Here is a 22,449-nt window from a genome sequence, read left to right on the forward strand (position 1 = left end):
CTCATGAAATTTATTAATAACAGTAGGCATGAGAAAATCTAGTACATTTCGAACAGAATCAAAACAAAATTATGCACTTGGTCTTGAGTCACTACGCATTAAGCATCGCATTTACGATAAAGAGACAGGAGCAAGGCCCTTAATCAAGGACATAATAAATGCAGATAATAATATGACCAAAATAGAAATGATATCAATGACGTGAGTCGCTTCGCATCGATTGAAACTTTACTTGAGGTCTGACTCTGACACGTGTTAATTATAAGGAAATAGTTTTGTATAAGTAGTAAAGTATAAAAAATATTAAGAAATAAACAACCGACTTCAAAAAAAATAAAATATGCACTAAAAAGTAAAAATTGTGTATTACAACTAAATAATCAACTTTTTTTTAGTAAAATGAAATGAAAAATATGAGACTACATAAAAGGCCTTCTCGTCACGTCTGATACTATTTACATCTCGATTTATTTCTGCGTATAATTTAGTATCCAATAACGATCAATAATTATAGGAATCTGGTTCATCTTCATATTGGGAACGCATATTATTAATATAGTGTTTTGTTATAACCACTAGTCAGTTAGTCAGTAACTACTAGTCCCAAGTCATAAAATTATTTTGTGTTTGGAGGTGGTCGAATTGTCGTTACACGTAGCCCGTTGGACCTTTAAGAGTTTAGTAGTCTGCGGACTTCCTTGAGTAGTTGACGTATATCTTGCAATAGTGTAATTCTGTCCTATCCTACGTGAATTTGAAGTTTTGTGGACATTAATTATTTGTGCGTGAACAAACATAATATTGTGTTGTGTGTTTTTATTATTGGATTTATTTACAGCAGGTAACTAAAGTCTTTGTGAATTATTGTTAGCTTATAATTAATTAAAATAAAATAAATGAAAAACTTACCGATGGGATCAATAATACGTTGTATTTTATTACAAAAAATTATAAATTATATTTTTATTAGAATTTGTAAGTTCTATGTGAATATGCAGCAATTTTTAGATTTTTGTGTTTCTATTATTATCTTATTAATTATTAAATGACTTAGTGCCTGTTGCTGCCGTAGTTTAGGAGATAAGTTTCTTCCCATTTTAGACTACGATAAGATTCAGAACCTGCTGTGGAATCAGGAATGAGCTTCCTTGTGGTGTTTCCGGAACGATACCTACGCCAGGGGTTCCAAAAATAGCGCGTACACCTTCCATAAAGGTCGGCAACACTCCTGTGATTCCTCTGGTGTTGCTAGAGAATGTGGGCGGCGGTGATCACTTAACACCAGATGACCCGTACGCTCGGTTATCCTCCTTCTCCATACTATAAAAAAATAAAACAAATGAGAAATAGCTGGAAACAAAAATTTACTAATTTGTTTTTTCTTAAACTTAATTTCACCAATCACAGTGCAGATAAAGGAAATAAAGACTTTATCCTTGACCTTGATAATAACAATATCACAAGAATACAATATTTAGTTAAGCTAAATTATATATACACGTATATACCACAGATCAGTTTAAAGAGATATTTACAGATAAGCATGTTCAAGCATTATGCTGATACCTATCTCCGTGTTTTGACGTTTGAGTATTTCTTTTCTTTTGCGTCATTGCATAGATAACAAAAAATAATTAAGTTCATAAAGCAGTAAATATTTATTTTAAAAAGTGGCATTGGGTTTTTATAACTTTTAACGTGTAATTATTTGAATATTTCGAAGACAGCATCTCAATGACACCATTAATATAATTTTTTAATACCTCATACTTATAGCTATTATAATAATTTAATGAGGGTTTTTTAAGAGATATTTATTTTGACAAGTAGCGAACGCATAGAGGCACTACATCATTTACTGCTTTTTTAAACATTTAGAAGTATGAATGGCGGCTATTTCTGCCGTGAAGCAGTAATGTGTAAGCATTACTGTGTTTCGGTCTGCAGGGCACCGTAGCTAGTGAAATTACTGGCCAAATGAGACTTAACATCTTATATCCCAAGGTGACGAGCGCAGTTGTAGTGCCTAGATCTATTACAAAGTAACGGAACTCTTCAATTCTTAGGAGCAAATTAACGATACTCGGTCGAATCTTTTTATGCTATCCGGGATATTTGAGTCACCTAACGCAACACAATCATAGTCAAGTTGTTGTCGTGGTCGAATACGATGATCAATGGAACTCCTTAACGACTTACAGTAACGGTGCGGTTTGGGGCAGAATTTCTGTCTGTAATCAAATTGAAATTCACTTACGTTCATTACTGCATTGCAAAATTTAGTAGAGCTACACATATCTAGACAAATTATTGGTTAGTGTAAGTATTTCAGATTCACAAAAATCAAAAAGTAATTATATATTATTTTTTAATTTAACAAAAAAGCAACCGACTTCAAAAACACTATTCTAAAACAATAAATATAATAATATGCACTTGAAAGAATATCTTTTTTTGCGTATTTTAATACAATTTAATTGTAAAATAAAAAGTGTCAAATTTTTTTTGTTATAAGAACCCTGAAACAATAGCGTTGTCCACTATAATAGTTCAAGAAAGCTCTCATATTTACTTAACAATAACCAAACTCGGTTGTCTTCGAGCTTATAAAAGAGACCCGATAATGATCCATCGTGTATATTTCTCAGATCTAGCAATAAAATATTAAATTTGTCAAGTGCGTGCGGTAGCTAACTAGGTCACTAGTTATAATTCTTATGTTAACCGGTTTCTCTCAGTCAGCGAGTCTCAGTCAATAAGTCAAACTCACTAGACACATATATTAAAAGTTTATAATAACATAACATATATAAAAATAATATATACATAAATAAAAACTTTAATTTATTACCTAGGAATTAACTTCCTTTTCCCAGTTATTTATATGTTATTCTTTTTGTTGCAGATAGAAGGACACTACATTAAACATGGATTCATTTAATTTTATCGAACCAATCGAAGTTGTCACTTATATCGATGATTCTGATAGTAACAGTGGAAATAGTAATGAAATAGATAGTATACAAAAAAATCCTGGGGAAACCAAGTCAAATATTTGGACTAAAAGTAATTTACAACAGAAAATCTACCTACAATGTCGAGAAAATTTAGCAGAACGTTTCAATAAAAACGTGGCTCCAGCCACGTCCTTTACAAGCCCAGTTTCAAATATTGTCTACTTTGAGATAATACCAGATTTTATTGTACATCATATTTTTGAAGTTTTTAAACATTTACAAGGGGTATATTTTCAGCAAGAGAGATACAAAATCTTGGACATGTATTATCATCATATAAGCTACACAAGGGATGTGCTATCACCGAGATTCCAAAATTCTGAATTCATAGATCAAATTTCAAAACGCATTCAACACATTGCACAAAGAAGAGGTACATATTTTAAAGATTCGGAAATAATAATGTTTCTTTTTGACCTTTTAACATGGTGTAATCAAAAGATTAGACATTTCACTCCGGACTATACTTACATGAATCCCGGAAATATTCCTCCCAATACAAGGCATGGCTACAATACTTCCATGGAAGTAATACATGTGCCAAGTAAAAACAATCAAGACCCTGCACCCTTTACAACACAAACAAGTGCTACCGTTTGCCGAAAAAATGACAGTAGAAAAGCTAATACTAGGGAAGTACGCAGAGATACAAACAAAGTAATATCAGAACATACTACTCGACGACTTTTCTCTATTGGTCCACCCGGCAATGAAGTTAGTATAGATGTAAGTTCGAGTTTGTATGACTCCATATCAAAAGAAATTGATGGTTCCAACAATCTCAATCCGATAAAAAGCCGCACAGAAGGAAACACTGGATTAAGTTCTGATTCGACTGCAGCAACAGGATTACCTACTCGGTCGTCACTATCGAGAGATAGTGGAATTTGTAGTCCTCTTAACACTGATGCTAGCAATAATATGGTAAATGTATTTTTAAACTTTTAATCAATTTATTATATCAATTTCTAAATTTTTAACATTAACATTTTTATTTTAAAAGAACCTTTCCGTGATGGAGTCTCCAGAAATGAACGAAAACGTGTATAGCCGGCTTGGTGAAAAACTCAATGAAAGTGGCCTATACGGATTGTGCTGTGTTTGCCGTAATGTAACAAAGTTTAAGTGCAAAGGTTGCTTTTGGCTGTACTACTGTAGTTATAAATGCCAGGTAAAGCTGTGATTCAATTGTAAATTAATTGTATGTAATTATAAGTAACTGAACTAAACTAACTGAATTTCTAGATTAGCAGGAAGCGTTGATATTTCATAAAATAAACTGTTAGAGAATATTTTAAAAATTACTTTAAGATTGAGATGTCGAGTTGTTCGATAAATGTTTCAAACAATTTAGTCTGTACCTGCACATATTTTAGTAAGTTACGAAGGTTACCACGACTTAAGAGAAGTTTTTTTTCTCAGATGCATTCCTTATTAACTATATAAAAACTCGTTATCATTGTCGGATTCTGAACTTAAATCTAAGCTGTAAAAGTTAAGCTTACCTTGAATTTTCAACTTCATTAGACATTTTAGAAAATTCTTAGTTATGGTTTATAAACGAAGGCAAAAATCTGCTTATGAAATAAAATTTGTTCATTTTAATTGATTGTTCACTGCATGCATTCAAATGAAAGTTATTATTGTTTACAGGAATCGCATTGGCCTTTACATCAGACAACGTGTTTTAGGAAATCTTAAAAAAATGATAAATCCATGAAGCTCTATAACTGACTGAAGAATTATTTTTATAATTTTGTATGCACAATTAAAATTTAAATATTATAAGATTTTTTTTTTCATTTCTTTATTTATATTATACCGAAGTTCAACACAAGAATATAGGAGCTCCCTTAACGAAACTGTGAAATTTATTTTAAAAAATTAACTTATGATAAAGTTACAAATAAGCATTTTTGGCTTATTCTTAGTAATATTAAGGTCAGAAATATATTTACCTCGAATAATTAGCTAAGATGGTCTGACCAAATCCGTACATCTCTGGATACCGGACTTCATGAATTGACAGACAGACACAGACATAAACATTTACAATACATCAAAATATTTGTATTAGTGTTGTTGGCTGAATTTTATAAACATTGAAAATTGATTATTACTATACGCAGGTGCCTTTCGGTATTCCTACGAAAATATTTTATGTTTCTATAAAACAATAGACCGTTTCTGCGAAAGATTGTAGTTTTGCAAAAATATTCTTATCTCTTTGGCGTTATCACTAAAGTGCCGACAGCGATTAGCCGAAAACTGCAGTGGTACACGTGCAATATAACAGATGCTCCTAACAATGCCTATTTTAAATCAGTTGTTAGAATTTTATAAACATTGCAAATTGATAATAATGTATGTAAACTATACGCAGGTCCCTTTCGGTATTCCTACGAACATATTTTATGTTTAATTAAAACAATAGACCGTTTCTGCGAAAGATTATAGTTTTGCCAAAATATTCTGATCTCTTTGCCGTTATCACTAAAGTGCCCACAGTGATAAGGCGAAAACTACTTTGGTACACGTGCAATATAACAGATTGTTAGGAAACAATGCCTATTTTAAATGAGTTGTTAGAACTAAATAATAAATTATAAGACCAGTGGTCATTTTTCTAAGGGCAGTGCAGTCAGTCTGCTGACGTCCGTCGTTCGATGAAGACGTGTTCTATAATAGTTCAGCGAAAAACAGTAGTGGATAGTAACAAATAGATACATTATTATTATCCGGTTCAAATTCGATTAAACAAAGAAATCGCTTCGTAATAATTAGTAGTTGGCAGCACTGATTTGTAACATTCAAATATTATGTCGTCTTTTTATTAATTGTACTTAGTTTTTTTTAGATAAAGCTAAATTGCTGGGCGTATTAATAGAAACGCCTATAATGAGCATTCCCCTTAATAGCTAAAATATTCTTACCGGAATATACTTAGTGTATTTATTCTTGGACTCACGGCAGTCTTCCGCGAAAATGACAATAATACGATGAGAAAAATGGACGAGGAGAGAGTTAGTCCAAGCGGAAGGGGAAGAAGAAAGGAATAATCTAAATAAAGAAGCAATATTTATTTTCTTTTCTTTTTTTAAATTAAGAATCTCATTAATTTTTGTAGGTTTTTTTAAATAAAACGAAAAATTTCATAGCACACTGTAGGTGTATAAATATGCATGAATTCAAATTCATAGATAATCACTTCATTATGTAATTTAGATCCAAAATGTGAAATGTTAATATTATCTAAACTGCAACATACCGCGTTAAGCAATTTGCGACATGCTAAATAACGACCTCGCTATCCCAAACAACGCACTCTGCGTGTTAAAACGCACGCGTGCCTAGTACGCTTTTCTGTAAACGTGTGCAAGCAACGCACCACACCAAAGGTCGATTAACCACAACTGTTGTGTTACAGCACCCAATGTATATAAGGGTGAAGATGTCGCCTGCTCTCTTTTTCATATGCCTCAGCCTTGAGTAGGAACCGAATAAGAAAGTGCGAGTAAATAATCATCAAGAAAGATTTTCTCGAACAAGTCAACAAGTCACTATTTGACATAATTTACCTTAAAATAACCCGCCATTAGAAGACAAACTATCATAATACTGTTACATAAAAAAGGAGATAAATTTGATGCTGAATTCTTGTACAATATTTTAAAATAATATTAGGCTTAATAACAAGAACATTAGATGAGTCGCAACTTGGGAAGAGAACAATGAGGGTTCCGAAACAATCACTCAACTACGACATAATATAGACATAACATTATATAGACCATATACATGTTATAAAACAAGTCATACAAAAAAGTTATGAATTTAATCAGCGAGACTATAAACTTGTAAAGTCACCCAGAACCTTGCAGTTTATTTTAAGAAGAAGGAAAATGTACATATATATAATAATATTATAAAACTACACAGGCACAAAGGCCAGTTAGAGGACACGGTGATTTCAACACCTTGTACTACTAAGAATGAGTTGAATGAGAATTAAGAGAGAACAATGAACGGTAAAGAGAAACAATGAGCAGTAAAGATCTCATTAAGGAAAACAATGGTTAGTATTGAAGAATACTGGGTATTAGTATTATACCACACAACGACAACCCTCTTCCCGCAGTGCAGTACCCCGCATTACAATATAAATACGGAAACAACAGTATGGAACGGCATTTGGCATATGACCCGCCACGGACCTCAGCGCAACAATGTCCATTGCGCTTCGAGAGTCCAGACTCGACGCTGCATCTACTCGTAGGCAACCCCAGCTCCCTGCCTACATACAAGTGATGATAGAGGAGAAGAGGAAGCTGCGAAGGCAATGGCAAGACCTGCGTTGCCCGACCATGAAGACGCGGCTGAATGCTCTGGACGCCAAGATCTCAGACGCACTGGAGACGTCGCAGTCGAATCCTGGCACTCCGCCATCGAGCGAGCCGGCGATGACTGGTCCGGCATGCACCGCTTCTGCCGCCAACTCTCCGGGAGGCCCTCCCCGATTAGAGCCCTCATGGCCAGTGACGGAACCCCACGTTACCGAGCTAAGGATCGAGCGGAAATATTTGCGGACTACCTGGAGACGCAGTTTACACCCAACCCGACTGCGGATGTGCAGCACGTAGAGACTATTGAGTGACATCTGAAGAATTACTTCGAGTCGCCGATAGCGCCGACAGAATACCCCGTCGTGTTCTCACCTGGACAAGTCCAAAGGATGATTCGACGAACTAGACTACGTAAAGCCCCCGGCCCCGATCGAATCACCAACGAAGCGCTGCGTCACCTACCTAAGCGAGCAATCGCGATGCTGACGCGGCTCTTCAATGGAATCCTCCGTACCGGGCACTTTCCATCGTCATGGAAGCTTGGCCGAGTCATCCTGATACCCAAGCAAGGCAAGAACATCATGCTGCCTGGGAGTTACCGTCCCATCACTCTTCTGTCCACCACCTCGAAAGTCTTTGAGAAGCTACTGTTGCTGCACATCACGCCTCACCTTTAGCCACGCGACGAACAGTTCGATTTCCGTGCCGAACACTCCACCACTTTACAAGTGACGAGAGTACTGCACCATCTCGCTACCGCCTACAACAAGCGAGAACAGTCAGTCGCAGTATTCCTCGATATGGAGAAGGCGTTCGATCGCGTCTGGCATGCCGGCCTCGTATATAAGCTGTCCACTGCTACTACTCCTCGTCGAGTAGTTAAGCCGGTGTGCCCCAGGGAAGCTGCCTGTCGCTCATCTGCTATAGCAGATACACGGACGACATGCAGGTCGCCGACGGCGCCATTTTAGCGCTGTATGCCGACTACGCGGTGTTCAATACCACCTCGCTTAATGCCCCGCATGCAGCGAGTACTGGACGCGCTTCCCGTCGCGCTGGCTGAAGGACTTGAGACTCAAGGTCAACGAGGCGAAGACTCAGGCGATTTCCATCGGGCGTGCGCGCCTATTGCCGCCCCCGGTGTCACTCATGGGCGAGACCGTCGTATGATCCCCGAAGGCCAAATACCTCGGCGTCACCATCGACAGGACGGAACGTTCTCTCTCTTAACGAGCTCTTGTCGGCCCCCGCATGGTTCGCGCTGACAAGCGAGACGAGTCGCAAGTCGCTGTGAACGCAGCAGTCGCTGGCGCTTCGCACCATCTCTGGAGCACCACGCTTCATACGGAATCAGATCATCTCCAGAGACCTGCGCATGGAGAGCCTGGACGACTTCGTTCGTCGCCTGAGCACTTTTGCACATGTTCGCGCGCGCCGATTATGCGCGATCCCAGCATTTGCGTGGCATTGCGCCATACCATCGACGACCGCCGGACATAAGGGGACTACCACGTGACCTAGTCTCCTAGGACACGACTGCTTCCTCGCCGCGGGCTGATGGGCGCTTACCGGTACACTACCGGCACGCTCGACCTCGCTGAGCGGCGGGCGCAAGCCAACCATGGACCTACCACCCTGCCGCAGTCCGCAGATTGCTCGCGACACTACACAGGCTCGATCGCACTGCAGCAGGACACCACCGGACATTACACCATGGACCAACCGGTCCCACCCAGTGCCCCGCCTGTAATTGCAGGCGGCGACTATATCACTGAAAGGGGCCATCGCCCCGAACAGTTACCCCGGAGCCCGTGAGGGCCTACGCGGAAGACCCAGGTCGGAACGGCATTCACATCATATTAGTGTAGTAAAACTATTGTAAAAGTAGAATAAAGTTTTGTAATTTTTTTAAAATAAATTAAATATATTTCTTTTAAATATCTGGTTTTGAGGTAATAATCTTTCGTTTCGTAGATTACAAGATGGCTAAGAGTCAAAGTCTATTAAACATGACTTTCTCTGGACGGTATTATAGGAACAAAGAGTTCAAGAAAAATACATACTACATTATTTATGACAGCAGTACGGCTAGGGTGAGATTGGATAGAATAGGGGAAGAATTCCCAATTCTATATGGCGTCCGACAGGGAGACCCTCTATCACCTAAACTATTTCCTAAAGTCTAAGAACAAATCTTTCGGCGTCTCAATTGGAACTCATAGGGTAGAAACATAGAGGGCCGATGCTTACATCATCTGTATGATCTACTCTAAATAGCTGAAATTCAGGAGACCTGCAGCACATGCTTCAAGAGTTATTAACTGATGGCGCCAAAGTGGGCATGATTATGAACACTGAAAAAACGAAAATTATGAGCAACAAAACACACGGAAATATAGAACAATCAATCAATAAATGACAATTGAGTATGTGGAAGAATATACATATTATCTTGGCCAAATAATATCAATTAATACTTTAAATAAAATTAAAACACTGAAACAAATTATGAAAAGCAGAAATATTAACCAAAAGCAAATTATGTAACATCGGTATTCAACCTTGCATGACATATGGCTGCCAAATATTTTTGAAATTTTGTATAAAAATTAAAAGTTTTATAACATGGGAAGATCGTAGTATGCTTAACATTAACTTACGAGATAAGATAAAGCTCACTAAAATAAGGAAGAAAACTATACTAGAAAGCATCGAAATAAGTGTAAAAACCTATAATGGGGCTGTTTAGGTCATAAAATGAGAATAAAGAAAATGGATAAAAGATATTAGAGAATGGTGTACCCTGATGATTTAAAAATGTAGCAACAACTACCTGGAGAAGGACTGTCTTGGATATACAGACATGGAAGGATGTGGAGGAGACCTTTGTCGGAAGACAAGCGGACAATGAATAAACTTGAGAGTAAAACCAATTTACATGTTAATGGTGCATTAACTGATTGTTTTTGTGCATTTCTAATTGTTTGGAAAAGGAATTATCAATCCTCGGGTAAAACAAAAACAAGTTTTAAGCACTTAGAATTAGTCCTGGATTGATCCAACAAATACGCCCATACAACATATAAACATGGTAAAATGCAAATTCAGTAAATCTGAATTAAACCTTTTCGAAGAGACATTATAAGTGATATCACAGTATATTCAATTCTATCATCAGGGTACAAAGGTAATATTACCATGTCACTCGACATCCGGCTTACTTTATAATGGCTGACGACATGTTGTTCCCGAGTCATGTTCATACGAACGAAACTGACAATACAGAACGCGATACTGAGCAGACAACAATGGCATCATATTCAAATTAATCAAAATGAACTCCAGTTATACTTTTCTTATTCAGCATTTTATATTTCATTTAATATTTAAATATTATTACTGAAATATTAGATGAAACTCATCATAATATCATCTTAATCATTAATTCGTTTATAAATTGTATAAAAAAGCAAATTACAGAAACTTTGCTTGGATCAAACTTATTTCCTGAAGATATAAAAAATATAAACATAACAATCAAATTTGTGTATTATAATATTACAATCAGATTAAAGAAAAGGCGAGAGGATTGAGGAACATTGCTTCTAACATGTTTTTTCCTTTATATTCTTTAGTCTTTTATTAGTGGAGGTTTTTGCCCCATTATCAGGGTTTGTGGAAATAAATAAGATTTTATTTTTATGTTAGCTCGAGCCACTATAGAAATGAAACTTTTGTAAAATTTAAAAAAAAGTCTATTTTTCTTTTATTTAATTTTGCTATTTTTTCCTGTACAGCCAACGGTGACTTGAAAATTAAGAAAATTTTGAACCAAGTATGTCTTTAAGGCATTTAAGGTCAACTCGAGAGTTGACCAAGACATACCAAGAATTATGACCGATTTGTCAATCGAACGGTTGGCTCAGTGGAAGAGAGCTCAAGCGGAACCCGAGAGGTCCCGGGTTCGAGTCCCGCATCGTTCATACATTTCGTTTAAAATTTAATAAACTCTGACAAATACAATAATTAATTGGTCATTCAATATATTATTACTAGACTACACATCTAAGGACATAAATTGTCAATTCCCTTGACTCGCAAGAGCTTAGATGTGTAAGGAAATTAAATCAGTTACTATTCAGTAGGAAAGAGTGATGACGTCACACCATTTTTTAAAGATGAATTAATAATAATAATAATAATGCATTTATTTCAGAGCAAGTCCATATTACAAAATAAAATTACAAATATGATATAAATATAAGTGAAGTTTAAAACATAAGATATAAAATAAAAGTGTACAATTAAAAATAATAAAATTACACACGGTCATTTTTGGTTCTCGCTGTGGTACACGGACAACCAATGCCTGAAGAAATGACTATCCGGGCAATCACCGATGGTTCGAAGGATACGATTCTGAGCGCCGCGCAGATGACTCCAGAACGACTCGATGCGGAGACGCTGCCTCGGCGAACATGCCCGATGCGCTACAGTACGGAGGTTTTTTCATTAATATTCGAAAAGCGTTATTGTACTGTATTCTGAGTGAGCTATATTATGATTTTCTGTTATATAATGACCAAAGTTGATAGGTGTAAAAATTTTGACAAAAGGTTGTAAACAAAGTAAGTTTAACCTGATCATTACATTTGGCGAACCTCCGCGCGAGCATGTTGCACCGTACCGACAGGTCTCGCCTTTTCCGCTCCATGTCCTGGTCGTCCTTCAAATCATCGGTAAGTATGTGCCCCAGGTATTTAAAGGACCCTACAACTCGCACTGGCTTGCCATCTTAACAAACTTCAGGTACCCTCTCCGGGCCTCTTTTCCATTTAAATATCATCATTTCTGTCTTTTTGGCGTTGTATTTAAGACCATGTGATTCAGCATATTTAACACATACACCAAGAAGTTTTCGGAGACCCCTGATCGATGGACTGAGGAGGACCATATCGTCAGCGTAATTCAGGTTATTTCCACACAAATCCCCGATATGATACCGACTCCGGTCCTCCTCAGTTCAGAGATCAGGTCATTTATATACAAATTGAAAAGGTCGGGAGCGGTCAACCCCCCCTGCCGCACACCGCAAGCTAGCCTATAATCACTAGAGAGCGTGACAGCCCATCTAACATTGTTAATTTGGTTCTCGAACCAGTACCGCAACAGATCCACAATACTGCCATTAACATCCGTTTTGGCAAGTTTCGACCAAAGTAAATCGTAGTTTACAAGATCGAAAGCGCGGCTAAGATCTAGGAAACATGCATATACAGAGGTTTCTCGAGCAACGTAATAATTAACGGTATGCTTCAAGCTAAATATTGCGGAATCTGTCCCGAGACCAGTACGAAAACCAAATTGAGTATCATCTATCTCGATCTCCCTTACCAGTTGTAGCAGTCTCTCGAGTATCTTACCAATAATAGTTCCAAGTGAAATAGGGCGATAATTGTTTAATTTAGATAAATCACCAGTTTTATTTTTAGGGACTGGAACCACCACGGTTCTCATAAGGTTGCATGGCAGGTATCCATATTTTAGGTATGCATTAAAGAGTTCTGAAAGAACTCTAAATATTTCAACACCCGCACACTGTATATGTTCGATACTGAGGCAGTCGAAGCCAGGTGACTTTCCCCGCTTCATTTGACGCACTACAGTCGCGACGTCGCGTCGTCAGGTGAAAAAGTCGTAGGTATATGAACAGCCCCGTCGGTGGCTGCCTCAGTCACAGACATAGCAGTGTGGATGGGAGCTGATGCCTCAACCTTGAAATGCTTAGAGAACAGGTCTGCAATATCCTTCCGATTTTCCAAATTTTCAACTGTAATTGGCGCACTAGATTTACCATTTAAAACTTTAGTATCTTTCCAAAATTTTACAAAATTTTTATTCTTTCTGTTTTTGGCTAAAATATTCATTTTAATAGATTCTTCGTTATCCAGACACCACCTTAACTTTTTCTTAAAAAATTTGCAGCTATTGCACATTCTTTCAAATATAAAACCGGTTCAGTATAATTAAGAAGTCGATTAGGTAATTATGGTATTAATACGTTCGTTAATTACTATTGACCAATATTTGTAGTAAAATTGAAGTATCGACTTAAAAGTAATTCAATAAGTACATTACTATCTAATCGACCTGTCAAACGAGATGTTTGTGGCTAAACAACTATTTACTATCAATTTTGTACAGGATCCAGTAATAGTCTTACTCAACTGCTGAAAGGGATTTCGAAAAACAAATTTAGAATATTTGCCGTTTTACCATAATATATTACTTGTGTATTACCGTTATAGTATTCAATCCACTAATCAATGTAATTTTGAAAACTGCAGATGCTATCCGTTACTTATTTCTTTCGATGTTTCCAAAGAATGGCTATTTAGAATTTTAAATAATTATATAAAATAATAAGCCTTTTATTTCATGCAAAAAGTAAGATACATACATAGTTTTGAGAAGAAAAAAAATAAATAAAAGAAAGTTTGTGGTGTTATTTACACGTATTGATATATATAAGTTTATTTGCATGAAACCCTCATCAAGTGAAGGTGAAGGCCTCCGCTAAAGAATACCATGTGTCTCTTGAGGTATGTGCGACCGGCTGGTATAGATAAAGTTCTGACGTTGTAAGTTACTATGTAGAGCTGATCTTTCTTCTTTTTAGTTGAGTTAACTATTTCTTGCGTTTGTGATTCATTTCTTGTTATTGAAGAAGTTTGAGATATCTTCTTTAGAGGGTTTTGGTCTTGATCTTCCACGGAGACCAGCCGGATTGGAAGATGGTTTTCGTTGCTTAGTTGATGAATTGATTTAATGTGGCATTGTTGAGGGAGGGGAGGAGTTGGTTGCTATGAATGTAAGTTATTGGTTGTATTGTCGTTGGTTTGGTTATGTGATGTGTTGAAATTATTGTTTACTAAGTAGCTAAGAATGCTTGGTTTTAGAACTCCTTCTGAGACACTGTTTGATCTGGGTGTAGGTGGGTTTAATTGTTTTTCATGATGGGTCTAGTTGTACTATTACCAACTAGTGCTTGAAAATTGAGATCTGACTCTGGTGAAGACATCAGTGTTCTTTTGTTTTTTGTTTTTAATATAACAAGTTTATCGTATTTTATCGTAACTTTATTTCCTTTCTCGCGCTCTCTATTTGCTTCTATCTGTAATTCTTACCTTTTTTCTAATATGTATTTAGGGTAATCTTCGTTCAAGGAATATTATAATCCATTTAGTAGATTTCGTGTGAAAGAGCAACAAACATACATCCATACATCCCTATCCATGACCTATCGTTCTTACTTTTTGCCTCAGGTGGAAATTATGTACGTCACACACAATTGATTTAATATGAATAATGCTATGCTGGACTATGTCTACTTTTGTAATGTATGTATACTTTTGTAATCTTTTACTTTCTCGGGGGAAACCCGTCATTTTTATGGGATTTTTAAAATTTATATTACTTACACATTGCTTTCCGGCAATATAAGGTATCAACTTGAGAAATTTTACTAAATTAGCTGCATAAGTTGTTGTGTACTAAGCTAAACAAGAAACTATAGTATTTTATTTTTACCGTTAGTTTTCTAGCATGAAAGGTATCCAAGATGTTGACCGGCTAATATAACTATATTAGTTATCAAAATGCTAAATTTTATTAAATTATGTGCATAAGTTATTGTTTACTTAGCCATATAAGTTACTTTAGTTTTTTAATTATCCCACAGGAACTCGTTAATTTTCTGGGATAAAAAATATTTAGACAGGCAATATAAGGTATCAACATGCCAAATTTTATTAAATAATGTGCATAAGTTGTTGTGTACTAAGTACACTATATAAGAAAGTAGACGTTTTTCACTGTCCCACGGGAACTCTATAATTTTTCAGGATGAAAAGTATCTAAGATGTTGACCGGGGATGTTAGGTAACATCATGCAAAATTACAATTAAATCGGCCCAATACTTTCAGAGATTATTAGCCCGTACAAACAGATAGAGAAATAAGAAATTCCAAAAAAATGGGAACCATTCTACTTTTCTTCTTACATCCCCCTGACTCGGTTTTGATAATTTTTTTTCTTTGTACAGAAATTTGATCTCTACAGATTTATTATAAGAATAGATATGGCTGTATGGGCTCGAACCCTTTGCCTATCCTACTAATGGAAACGTAAAACAAAAACCAAGAACATATTAACGAATGTCAGAAAATTTCTAAAAACTTATTTAATATTTATTGCAATAGTAGTGATAAATAAACAATAAAAAAGTGTGTGTGTCAGCTCCGACGTACGGCTGGAGTTTATTCCTCAAGAACGATTGTCTTTGAACAGGTACTAAACAAAATCAAGTCCAATGGAGTCGGTTACAAACAGACATACAGCAGAAGCTAATAAAAGCGTATTAATTAAAAAATTGTCTATTTTTCTATAATAATAAATCAATTTCAATAATATAATAAAGCTTCAAAATACAATTCAAGAAAAATGATGTTTGCTATCCGTATTACTGCACTATAACTAATATAGGAACCGAGCGTCTAGACTGTCACGCCAACTGAAAAGTGAAAGGTGCGCGAGAAATGATGCGCACCAAAAACGTTACTATCCCATTTGATGAGTAGGTTTTACTATCCATATTTTTCTCATACCGGATGCCTTATATGAAAATCGATTCTTGGAGATTGTTAAAAAATATTACTGAGCAATTTTAAATATTTTTTAAAACCATTAAATTAAAACGGCTTAAAAAGTTCTTTCAATTTACTTTTGTACTGAGCGTTACTTCCGTCAGAAAAAAAATTCTGAGTTACCCCCAAGTCCTAAAGAGTTTTACTTCAAAAGCAGTATTTTATTTATTATGTACAGAATAACGTCTCTTGGGTCAGCTAGTTTTTATAAAAACACCTTTTGTTCTTATTTCCTAGAATATTATAAGGTATAAAATATGAACTTTGATTTCAAAGGTATTTCTGTGCATTTTTAACAGTGATGAATTGTAATAAAAAGTTGTTGAAGTATTAACACCCGAGAACATCACGCACGCAATTAACATTAACCGGTTCCTTATCAGTGAATCGTAATTAAAATATTTTTTTACATTTCCCTAACAAGTCTGTCAAGACTTCAGGAAACTAGGTCGATATCGGCTAACAGAGGAAACTTCCATAAATTCAAATTAGGATATGACATCATTTATTGAAAGTCAAAAACTACCACCCATTCGAAAAATTATGCCTCAGACCTGAGAAGAAAGGGCGCAAGAAACTCAGCGGGTTTTTTTTTTTCATAAAAATATGGTTATAATGTAATACAGTTCCGTGCAGTAAACTTATTACTTCAGAGGCTGGGGGCGGTGGCTCCACCCCCAATCTGTTTTATCGTTGTTTAACAATTCTTCTGAATTTCGGAATATTTATTTTGAACAATTTCTGGGATATTGTTGCAAAAGCATACATCAACCCACAAAAGATTTACCAATTCGACTTAGCCGAGAAGTAGATACTTTAAGTTTATATGACTATATCTAATATATAAAATTCTCATGAAATTTTGAGTGCATATTGGGTAGGTCTGAGAATCGGACAACATCTATTTTTCATCCCCCTAAATGTTAAGGGTGGTCCACACGATTTTTTTTGACATTTTTTTTGATTTGTTTGATTATGAGTCAGCATTAAAAAATACACACAACTTCAAATTTTCACCCATCTACAATCAACAGTTACTTTTGTATCGCGATTTTAATATCGGCAATACAACGTTTGCTGGGTCAGCTAGTTAAAGTTTATAATCCTGGTGATGACACAATGGTTATGACAGTTTGCTGAAAAGCAACAGATTATTATTATTTATTTCTTTAATTCTAAATTCAATTTTTCTTTAGGACCTAGGTTATAAATAGTGCGAATAGCCCTCTTCTGCAACACATTCTGTTTTTTTTTGGAATCTAAATACAACTACCTACATATTTGATATGGTTGATTTTATGTATTTCGTCTTCTTGCTATTTAACATTAGGTTATTAGCGCTTAACCAGTACACGACGTCAGATAGAATATTGTTTACTTCGTCATACATGTCTTATTTTCTTTTTACTTTGAATATCAGTGAAGTGTTATCCACAAACATTACTATCATATGTTTTATTTCTATAAGGTTAGAAAGATCATTTTTTATAAGGAAGTGGAACGGTCCAAGAATAGACCACCGTGGTACCCTTACTGAGAGGAATCTCAGGAGATCTCCTTACTTTCAAGTCGACCTTCTGAATTCTATTTAATTGAAATCAAATCAGAAGATCGAGCGTAGTTCTTCTTATTCCAAAGTGACATAGCTTCCTCTCCAGCGTTGAATGTTGACACATCAAAAGCCTTAATAAATCAGAGAAGATATCAAGTGCATTCTGCGATTCCTCCCAGGCATCAAAAATATTCTTGATTAGCTCTACACCTGAATCAGATGTTGAAAATAGTTAAATATCTATTTATTTGACTTTAAACTACTGGCAAACAAACTAGTGGTTATGCAAACTATATTCACAATAGGTACTATTTCATTGAACAAAAAATCATCACGTAAAAAACATCATTACGGGAAGGTGTACCAAGAATACTGGCTTCCAACGCGGTAGTTGGATAGCTAGGCTGGTCCGTTGAGCGAAGTAGCTGCCAGCGCTTGGGTTTCCAGTAGCCCTATTGAGGCGCGTAGATAATACTTTGTACATTCTCCACGCCTCGGGGCCACACGGGCTAAGTGTCTCGACACCAAATGTTACAAAGATGTAAAGCTCACTGAGATCGACATTTATTGTCTTCGTCAGTCTAAGCAGCAGCCCCAGCACCAACTGAAGTAACTTGGACATGGAAAGAGTCTCCATCCATCCATCCAGGAGAATCCATCAGTACGCTTGCCATCGCGGTGGGTAATACCATTGCTCTAAAATAGCTGGTATATTAAGAGCCGCAAATGCACTGACATTGACTTCATTAATACTGGTATTAGAATTACGATACTACGCGGGGCATAACGGGGTGTTACGTCTGAATGCGCATATTGTTTCAACAATTTTTTTTTTGACACACTTCGTCTGTAAAAATAATTATGAAGCATAGCTTTTATACGGACGTTCGGGCCGCTCGCCGTGAGGGCTGTCTAAAATAAAATGTGAATACATATTAATAATATAATATAAAGTATAATGTGAAATACATATTTAACAAAATGTGAACAAATAACATACATTGTAAAAACCACAGAGGTTTGACCTCAATGCAATATCTTAGTTTACGCCTATTTTTAGTTTTTTACAAAATAAATATAATCTTAACATTAAATTCTATACCTACATACATTTATTAATATCTATAGAAAGTAACAATCGGCTACAAGTACATTACTTACATACTTCCTACCAGAATTGTACTACAGATAATATGTACTTTTCTAATGTTTATTTCCACGGAAACCATCTCCGAAGCAACCAAAAAAACATATATTTCAAACATTTCCCAGGCATCCCATGACCATCTTGTTAATTACAAATACGATCAAAGATTACCTAGGAAATATTCCTTCAGTTTTTGTTTAATATTTTTATGGGTCACAGCATTGGACAGAAATGAGGGTAGTTGATGTTGTTCCCTACCGTACAAGTTCATCGGGTTCGATCCAGGCAGGCAACGCGAGCAACATGCCGCGTTATTTGTCCTTTTTCGAATATTTTATTACCTGCGTTATCGCACTATCTGCTCAGCCTACCTGAGCTAGCTATTGTTATCGCGCGCTATTGTTTGTGACTCTTTGAGTCTCGCACCTGCTACGTTCCTTCGTAGAACGTAGCTTGTTATTATCAGTGTTAATTACCCGGTTTTACGATCGTGATAGTTAGCATCAGTGTCCGGCCAATGCCAACTATACCGGCACTCGGCACGCAACTGCGAACACACCCCGAGGTGTGTGAAGTGCCTCGGCAAACATGGCACGCCGGAGTGCCCTCGACCAGCGCAATGCGCGGAGCCTTCGGCCTGCGTCTTGTGCGGGGAGAAGGGGCACCCCGCGAGCTATCGCGGGTGTCCCAAGGCACCCAAACACAGGCGTCACCCAGGGCGCCGCCAGCCGCAAGGCAGAGCAGAGAAGGTGGAGTTCACTCCAACCTTCAAACCTGCGCGGCCTCCTAAGGCAAACGCTTGGGTGAGGTCTCCTCCGGCTGCCACAGAGGCCACTCCCACCACTCCCGCGGCCCCCGAGCCCCTCCGGCCACCGCTAGCGTCCTTCCCGGCGGCGTCGCTCCCACGACCGAGGCCATCGGCGCCCGCGTCCACGTTATCAGGCAACCTAGGCGGCATCGCCATTGCCTTCATGTTTGAGCTGTCGGAGCAGTTCGACATCGTTGAAATTACGGCCCTGGCCAACAGGCTCGTGACTGTCCGGGACGACCCGCAGTCGCTTCTTCAACTAATGGCAGACAACACCAAAATATTCCGCGCGATCTCCGCTATAATAAGAAAATTTAACAAAAATATTCGCGATGCCTAATAACATAAGTGGATGGGTCAAACCACATACGCTCCGTAAAGCGTATTGTAACGCCCAAGGCCTTAAGCCTCAACTAGACTTGGTGAAGGAGTTCGCTCACGAACATCAATTAGACCTATTCTTAGTTCAAGAGACATTTCTAAAACCACGTATACGCGATCCGCGTATCGCTAATTATAACTTAGTCAGGAATGATCGCACCACCCGTATGGGTGGTACCCTCATTTATTTTAAAAGATCTCTACACTGTATACCTATCGATCCTCCGGTCCTCACTAACATCGAGCCCTCTACCATCTGAGTCAGTATGGCGAATCACCAGCCGATCACAGTTATTTCAGCTTATTTTCCGCCTAACAAACAAATATAAAACACAGATATCGAAGCATTACTCGGCCACGGAGCCGCAGTCATAGTGGGCGGCAATCTTAACGCCAAACACTCTAGCTGGAACAGTAGAGCCACAAATAGAAACGGAACTTTATTAGATTCTCTTACAGACACGCTGAACTATTCAGTAATAGCACCTGACGAACCAACACGATATCCGGATATCGTCGCGCATCGACCCGACATACTAGACGTTGCGTTACTTAAAAACGTAACGCTCAATGTAAATTCAATCGGAGTTTTTCACGAATTTGAGTCAGACCACCGGCCCGTCGTCCTAAATCGCAATCGTAATCGGGAACGTATCGCGAAACTCCGCGGCAAACGTTAGGACCGCTTGCTCGGCAACCTTAAGCCATCACATTTGGCTTTCTGGAAGCTGCCTCGCGCCATCAAACAGGAGCCGCCCACTGTCATGCCTCCTTTGGATAGACCGGGACTGCAGCCGGCGCTCGATGACGATGAGAAGGCTGAATGTCAGTGCTCTCCAAATGCAGCAGCCGACTCGACACACGTTGACGAAGTTGATCGTGAAATTGAACGTCGCTCCGCTCCAAGCCCTTCAGGCGATGTAATAAAACCCACCTCTTACGAAGAGGTGAAGCTAATTATTAAGGAGCTTCACTCCAAGAAGGCCCCGGCGCCCGATACCATAAGCAATAGGGTTCTTAAAAATCCTGCCCTCGAGTCTTATTACTTTATTGGTTACCATTTTTAATATTCTTTTGTCTAATAGCGCGTTTCCCGAACAATGGAAAGATTCCATTGTTATCGGTATCCCAAAACCCAATAAACCTAAAGCTAATCCGAGTAGCTATAGGCCTATTAGCTTAATTAATTCGATCGGGAAACTTTACGAAAGGTTAATTCTCGCGCGTCTTAATCATTACATCGCGGAGCTTAACCTCATACCCGACATACAGTTCGGATTTAGAACCGCTCACTCGTGTCCCCAGCAGGCTCACCGATTCACCGAGTACATTCTCATACGGCGTCAATTTCACGCTACCACGGTAGCCGTGTTTTTCGATGTCGCAAAGGCCTTCGACAAGGTATGGCACAACGGCTTAGTATTCAAGCTGTATCAACTGGGAGTGCCAGACAGGCTCGTGCGCATCATACGACGACCTACCTTACTGATCGCTCCTTCCGATATCGAGTAGAGGGCACCCTATCCTCACCAAAACCCATCAGGTCTGGCGTGCCACAGGGTTCAGTCCTCTCTCCCACTCTTTTCTCGCTCTTCACGAGCGACATTCCCAAGTTTCCGAGTGTCCAGCTCGCTCAGTACGCTGACGATACGGCACTCTACATTGGCTCCGCTTTTTTGAACCGCTCAACCTTGAGCAAGAACATTAAAGTGCTTCAAGTCGCCGTCGATGAACTAGGCAACTGGTTCAGAAAATGGCGGATTGAAGTGAACCCCACCAAGAGTGCAGCGGTACTCTTCGGTAACGCGAATAGCATCCGCGCTAAAAAACAACCGACCGACGTTATTAAATTGTATGAAACACCCATACCGTGGGTGAAGGATATGAACTTCAAGAAACATATCGATACGGTATGCAATAGAGCCCGATTTGTCCTCAGTCGCCTTTATCCACTTGTGTGTGGTCGAAGCAAACTTCCGGTCAAACACAAAGTGACGCTGTACAAAACCATCGTACGGCCCATACTGTCATACGCAAGTGTCGTATTCGCGCATACCCGACCGAGCTACTTACGTCGTTTGCAAGTAGTTCAAAATAAATTCACGCGCATGGCAACCGGAGCCCGTGGTTCATCCGAAATGTAGACCTTCACCGCGATCTAGAGCTTCTGACGATAGCTCAACACTATAAAGAGATCTCGCGACGCTACTTTGACAAGGCGCCTAACCATCCCAACATCTTGATTAGGAAGGCATGTGGGTACACCCCGCTTCACCATAGTCTCAACCTAATAAGACGTCCCAGGCACGTCACGGTAGACTCTGATGACGACATCACCATCGCGACTGCGACACCCACACAAACATACATAAATACACTCATAAACAAATCATTACACAAAACATCACCACACTCGCCGGCGAGTGTGTTCTTCTTAATTTTCATCTTTCACCTTCATTTCATCTTCACTTTCATTCTCTCTCCTTCCCACAAGC

General features: G+C 38.1%; 1 protein-coding gene across 5 annotated transcripts in view; it reads left to right on the top strand.

Annotated features, from left to right (window-relative positions):
- The window catches only part of LOC126977410 (uncharacterized), a 34,899-nt gene extending 30,116 nt beyond the window's left edge, over positions 1-4,783 (top strand). Inside the window, exons 1-4 of one of the 5 annotated variants that reach the window (XM_050826198.1) lie at positions 693-841; positions 2,906-3,941; positions 4,021-4,188; positions 4,671-4,783. In XM_050826198.1, the coding sequence (XP_050682155.1) occupies positions 2,928-3,941; positions 4,021-4,188; positions 4,671-4,718 (1,230 nt within the window). In that variant the 5' untranslated portion in view covers positions 693-841; positions 2,906-2,927 and the 3' untranslated portion in view covers positions 4,719-4,783. Of the gene's footprint in view, positions 1-692; positions 842-2,905; positions 3,942-4,020; positions 4,189-4,670 lie in introns of those variants that run through there. The other 4 variants (XM_050826200.1, XM_050826197.1, XM_050826199.1 and 1 more) reach the window with 4 other exon arrangements.
- Positions 4,784-22,449: the final 17,666 nt, after the last annotated feature.

This window comes from Leptidea sinapis, chromosome 45, assembly GCF_905404315.1.
Source record: "Leptidea sinapis chromosome 45, ilLepSina1.1, whole genome shotgun sequence".
Classification (NCBI taxonomy): Eukaryota; Metazoa; Arthropoda; class Insecta; order Lepidoptera; family Pieridae; genus Leptidea; species Leptidea sinapis.